The sequence below is a fragment of the Crassostrea angulata genome, chromosome 2 (genome assembly GCF_025612915.1).
Source record: "Crassostrea angulata isolate pt1a10 chromosome 2, ASM2561291v2, whole genome shotgun sequence".
NCBI classification, from domain to species: domain Eukaryota; kingdom Metazoa; phylum Mollusca; class Bivalvia; order Ostreida; family Ostreidae; genus Magallana; species Magallana angulata.
In genome coordinates, this window is record NC_069112.1 from 10,016,406 (window position 1) to 10,022,841 (window position 6,436).

Consider the following 6,436-nt stretch of genomic DNA (forward strand, 5'->3'; position numbering starts at 1 on the left):
TACCTATCCAATGATCTTGCATCATTTCGTATAAAATACCTACACCAGAGAGATACCCATCCAGGGATACGTCTCCAAGGATACCAAATCAAAGATTTCAGGAGCTACATCAGATCTCTATTCAACTGATTCAGGATCCTATGGGAACAACTACTCATATCGACTATCTTTGAAGTTATCCTCCAAGAGAAAATATCTCCGCAGACCAGATACCTACAGAATTACTACACTCCTCAACGATGTCCTGATTGAAACCCAGGAACGTAATACAACAATTCCTTAAACAAGTTTTACTGTTTCTGAAAACAAAACTTTATGTGAATTGAAAAAAAAAAATGATTGTGTCTTGAAAACTAATCTGAAACAGAATTTTGACTAAAAAAGTTTTCTTTTGAAACAAAGCAGATGAATTAGTTTATACAATATTTATCTAAATTTGCTGTGTGTTCTGTCATTGTTTATGAATGTATGCACATTTGTTAATCTATTTGGCTGTCTTGTATGTCTTTGTAGGAGACACGGTCATTTGGTCATTTGGGATCCAGATCTCTAGAAAGGGTGTTGGTTGGACTTCCTCAGAGTGTGTGGAAACTGGTCAGGGTAATTGTATTAAAGTAAATAAAACAAAGTACAATTGTGTCGCCCATTCTGAAAAGTCAATTGCTGAAAAAAGTGGTAGAAATAAAAAGTTAGTAGATTACAAAGAAGTACTGCAAAATTTGTATCAAAACCAATGTGTTAGTAAAGTATTTGTGTCTTGCAAAATGTCTAATATGGATTCAGTACAAGAGTTAATAGCTGCAGGTGAAAGGTTAGGTTACAAAGATGATGAGTTGAAAAAATATGTTAGTGATCAACAGAAATTTCAGAGAGAAGAGAGAGCAGGAATTCGTCAGAAAGAAAAAGATGAAAGAGAACATCAACTTATGATGGAACGTTTGTACTACGAAATGAAAATGAAGGAGTTAGAAGAGGAACACGAGTTAGAAATGACAGAGAGAACTGCTAGAGGTACGGCTGTTGACGCAATGGTTAAACCCAATTTTCCCAAAATTCCTCCATTCGAAGAGAATAAAGATGAGATTGATAGCTATTTGAGAAGGTTTGAGAGATATGCGACCGCTATGGGTTGGGACAAATCGTTGTGGTCTACACATTTAAGTGCTCTGTTGAAAGGACGAGCTTTGGATGTCTATGCTCTCATGTCTACAGCAAAAGTCAGTGATTACGATGAGCTCAAAGCAGCTTTACTTCGAAGGTACGAAATGACCGAAGATGGTTTCAAGCGAAAATTTGAATTGTCAGTCTTTCTTAAGCAAAACGTTCCAAAGACAGCTGATGAGATGTGTACACTGGCCGATCAGTTCAGGGAAGCAAGGAATACAAGTGCTATAAACCTATGTTCAAAGGTCATGCGGAAACCAGCTGAAGTAAACAAAATACCAGAGAAACCAAAAGAAGGACACCTTCAACAACCACAGAAGTCAAGGTTTGTTCCAATAAATGAGAGAAAGTGTTATATTTGTAATAAACACGGTCATATAGCACCACAATGCAAATTCAGAAACAGAAATTCTAGTGCATCAGTATATGCGCAGGACGACCAAGACAAACAAGCCACTTGTCAAGCTACTGCAAAGAATTGCGCTGCTCTTATCTACACCCAAAGTCCATCAATTTATACTCAAGTAAGTGACATAACACCTGTCTTAACATCTGCTTGTCACTCTGTGAAAAAACCAATGCCACTCTCAGCGGGTTACGTTGATGGTCAACCAGTAACGTTACTTAGAGATTCTGGTTGTCGGAACATTGTAGTACGGAAAAGTCTTGTTAGAGATGACCACTTTACAGGTAAACAAGAAACTTGTATTCTAGCAGATAGTACAAGGATAGTGGTCCCAGTGGCAAAAGTTATTATTGATTCTCCTTATGCATCTGGTGAATATGAAGTTTGGTGTATGGATAACCCTGTATTTGGTTTGATCATAGGTGAAGTAGATAATGCAAGAAAACCACATGATCCAGATCCAGAATGGAAACCAAACACTGTGTCTACTGTGGAGACGCGAAAGCAGGTAAAAGACAAACAGAAAGCATACCCACCACTCAAGGTTCCTGAAATCGTCAAAGAGGAAATCAGTCCTGAGGACATACTGCGAGAACAACAAGCAGATCCTTCGCTAGAAACAGCACGTCAGTATGCAAGAGAAGGTCGAACATCACGTGATGGCAAAGTAAAATGGATTGAAAGGAAAGGTTTACTGTACCGTGAATATGAAGGATTAGAAAAAGATAGAGGTAAAACCTATTGTCAGCTCATTGTTCCTGCAACGTTTCGCCATATTGTAATGAAGTTGGCTCATGAATCAATTATGTCAGGGCACTTAGCAATACAGAGAACGATTTCTAGAATTTTGTCAGAATTCTTTTGGCCAGGTATGCAGTCCGAGATCAAACGGTTCTGTCAATCTTGTGATACCTGTCAAAGGACAGTGTCAAAAGGAAAGGTGAGTAAAGTTCCGTTAGATAGCATGCCTTTGATAGATGTACCTTTCAAAAGAGTTGCAGTCGACATTGTGAGTCCATTACATCCTCCTACTGATAAAGGTAATCGCTTTATTTTAACGTTAGTAGATTACGCTACAAGGTTTCCACAAGCCAAGGCTCTTCCTGGAATAGATACAGAGCGGGTAGCTGAAGCTCTTCTCGAAATGTTTTCTTATACAGGCATACCAGAGGAAATCTTGACAGACATGGGAAGTCAGTTTACTTCAGGGCTTATGAAGGAGGTAAGTATGCTCATTTCATTGAAACAGCTGACCACTACGCCATATCACCCTATGTGTAACGGGCTAGTGGAACGTTTCAACGGTACACTCAAACAAATGCTGAAGCGTATGTGTATAGATAGACCGAAAGATTGGGATAAATATTTACCCACTGTGCTTTTTGCATATCGGGAGGTTCCCCAAGAAAGCCTCGGGTTTGCTCCCTTTGAGTTATTGTATGGCCGTACTGTTCGGGGACCAATGACAATTCTGAAAGAATTGTGGACAAAAGAAATCCAAGATCGGCAGGTAAAGTCTACATACCAATACGTTTTAGATCTCCGAGAGCGGTTAGAATCAACATGGGAGTTAGCGCAGGAGAATCTGAAGAAAGCAACACATAGACATAAAGTGTACTTTGACAAGAAGGCTAGAGTGCGGAATATGAAACCAGGTGAGAAAGTTTTGGTTCTTTTACCATCTGATAGTAACAAGCTCCTAATGCAGTGGCAAGGTCCATACCAAATAGTGAAAAGATTAGGTAAAGTAGACTATCAGTTAGAAGTAAAGGGCAAAGTAAAGACATATCATGCACACATGTTGAAGAAATATGTAGAAAGATGTGAACCAGTTGTGGATTGTGTTATGTCAGTTGTAGATTCAGAACAGATTGATGACTCAGATGTTGAGTGTAGTCAAGAAACAGATTTCTTGGAAGTTCAGTCTCGAGAAACACACGTTGATGTAGATGTAAATCCAGAGCTTAGTAGAGAGGAAAAGCAGAAAATGAAAGAACTTCTGTACAGGTATAGTGATGTTTTGTCAGACGTACCAGGGCATACGCATGTACTCGAACATGAGATACGGACGACAACAGATAGACCTGTAAGAGTAAGTCCAAGACAAATCCCGTTCGCTATGATGGACACTGTTAAAGATGAGGTGAGCAAGATGCTAGAATTTGGGGTCATAGAACCTTTAGATAGTCCCTATTCATCCCCAATAGTCCTTGTAGTCAAGAAAGACCACACTTATCGCTTTTGTGTTGATTTTAGGGCTCTCAATCGTATCACTGTGTTTGACGCTGAACCAATGCCAGATGTCGATGCAATGTTTGCTAAACTATCAGGTGATAAGTATTTTTCTCGGTTAGATTTGTCTAAGGGGTATTGGCAGGTTCCATTGACTCATTCTGCCCGTCCTTTGACAGCTTTTCAGACTCCTTTAGGTCTTTTCCAGTTCACTAAAATGCCTTTTGGGTTGGTCACAGCACCAGCAACTTTTTGTCGTCTCATGCGTGATGGGTTGCAAAATGTATCAAATGTGGACAATTTCATCGATGATATTTTGATCTTTACTGATACTTTTGATCATCACATGTCTGTGCTTTCTGAAGTGTTACAGCGTCTACGTTCAGCAAATCTCACAGCAAGGCCAACAAAGTGTTCATTGGCGTACCCAAAGCTGGAATGTCTAGGACATGTAGTGGGAGACAATAAACTGCACCCTCATCCCGACAAAGTCAAAGCTATTCGAGAGGCAAATCATCCTGCAACGAAAAAACAGTTACGGTCTTTTCTAGGATTGGTAAATTTCTATAGAAAATTTATTCCGATTTTTGCTCAAATTGCACTTCCTTTAACAGATCTCACCCGGAAGTTCTCACCAAGCAAACTTCAGTGGACGGAAGCTCAAGAGCTAGCTTTTCAAACTTTAAAATCCTCAATTACCACATCTCCGATTTTGAAATTGCCAGATCTTTCTAAGGTTTTTATAGTGCAGACAGACGCATCGGATAGAGGACTCGGAGCAGTGCTTCTACAGGAAGAAGGTGATCTCAAACTCCCAGTGGCTTACGCTAGTCGCAAACTCAAGACAAGTGAGGAACATTACTCAACCATCGAGAAGGAATGTCTGGGCATCATATGGTCAGTGCAAAAGTTTCATAGATATCTTTATGGAAAAGAGTTCATCTTAGAGACTGATCATCATCCTCTCATGTATCTGAACAAAACAAAGTTAGTAAATTCTAGATTGATGCGCTGGGCATTGCTGTTACAGCCATATCGATTCCGCATTATTGCAATTAGAGGAAAAGACAATGTTGGAGCGGACTATTTAAGTCGTCAGACGTGAGTAAGAGTAGAAGTGAGTGTTTCAGTGTAAATAAAATGAGGAAATGAACAGTTTTATCTTGTTTTTTTATAAAAAAAAAAAAAATACGTAAAAACATAGTTCATGTACATAAATTGTTGTGTATAAAAAAAAAATGTATATATTTTTTTTTTATTAAAGGGGGGAGGTATGTCACAATTTACGCACCTAATTACTTTCCATACATTTTGTGATACGTTCATAATGTTACTAATTTATTGTTAGAGTTGCTTTCCATAGTTTAAAGCTCACTCAGCCGGTTTTACTAGGCGGGTTCTAATCCCGTGCATTTAAGAATTCAGTCTGGGCGTAGCAATTGGAGAGAGCGGACGTTTTCTACCAGCTCCCACATTTCATCCTACATGTAATGTATAAGTATTTCTGACCAGAGTCCAACTATTCTGGGTAAGTTTGTTTTTATTTTAATGAAACGGATTTAATGCCGTATTTATTCCTAAAATGGCCAGATAATCTTGCTTTATATTTTCCGTGAGTAATTTGGAAGTATTTCGAAGTAATGTGTGATAATGAGTATTTGCTCATACGGAAACTATTAAGTAAAAGTATGTGTATTTATCATTTCATTTATATTTCAGATCCCTTTTTGTACCTTAATCTCAAGTCTGTTGAAGAATTGGAAATTTATCTGTAAATTATCACCTGAATAAAAGCTACGTAAACCTATTGAACGTTATTATTTTGGAGCCGCAACGCCACCCGGCGTCATTTAGGCTATATTGAAAAGTCATTGAGATTTCTAAATCGAAATAAGAATAAAAAAAAACCAAATTAATTTGCTAGAAAAATAATTAAGATTTAAACATGTAAATATGTTACATATTTAAAGATAATTTATAGTCTATTGTAAGAATTAGTTTACATAAAAATCAAACCTCGAATGCACCGTGTACCTGTTTACGCTCCGGATCGACTATTTCGCATAACTGTATACGTTTTACAGCGTCCAGTAATACGTGTGGTAGGTTTTCAGTGGGATTCCAAGATTTTGTCTCGTACATAGATACCTTGTGCCATCCCTTACTCTAAAAAAAAAGCAGTTAATAACTTCTTCAATACACGTATTGTGTATTATGGTCAGCTTCTTATGATTAAATAAATTATATGATGCCTTGCATAACCTATGAAATGAGACTTATACTTATGAATGTGCGATTTTATGTCTTGGATCAAATATATAATCCATGTATCATTTTTGTATCCAATGGTGTAAATTTGTTGACTGTTAAGTTTTGCTTATTCCTTTCTGCCGAATAGATAGCGCACATACATGTATATAGATATACAGCTACGTAATGCATATAATAAACGAATCTTTACTTTATTTTAAAAGATAACTGAGATTACTAACAGAATAAATCATTAATTATTTTCTCATTAAATATTGTCATTTCACACTGATGCCACTAATTATGTCTAATTCAACAAGAAGTTTTGATTTGATTTTCCCTTGGCCGCCATCTAAAGCCATTTAATATAGAATTAAACAGGCA

At 37.5% G+C, this 6,436-nt stretch overlaps 1 protein-coding gene across 1 annotated transcript; it reads left to right on the forward strand.

The window, feature by feature from the left end:
• The first annotated feature begins 764 nt into the window (after positions 1 to 764).
• Positions 765 to 4,072, forward strand: LOC128173881 (uncharacterized). Its single transcript, XM_052839558.1, has 2 exons — positions 765 to 3,919; positions 4,042 to 4,072. The coding sequence occupies exons 1-2, from the start codon at positions 765 to 767 to the stop codon at positions 4,070 to 4,072; spliced, it is 3,186 nt and encodes a 1,061-aa protein (XP_052695518.1).
• Positions 4,073 to 6,436: the final 2,364 nt, after the last annotated feature.

Coding starts and splice junctions, on each gene's coding strand:
- LOC128173881 (XM_052839558.1), top strand. CDS start 765: ATGTCTAATATGGATTCAGTACAAGAGTTAATAGCTGCAGGTGAAAGG. Junction 3,920..4,041: donor GGTGATAAGTATTTTTCTCG/GTTAGATTTGTC, acceptor GGTTGGTCACAG/CACCAGCAACTTTTTGTCGT.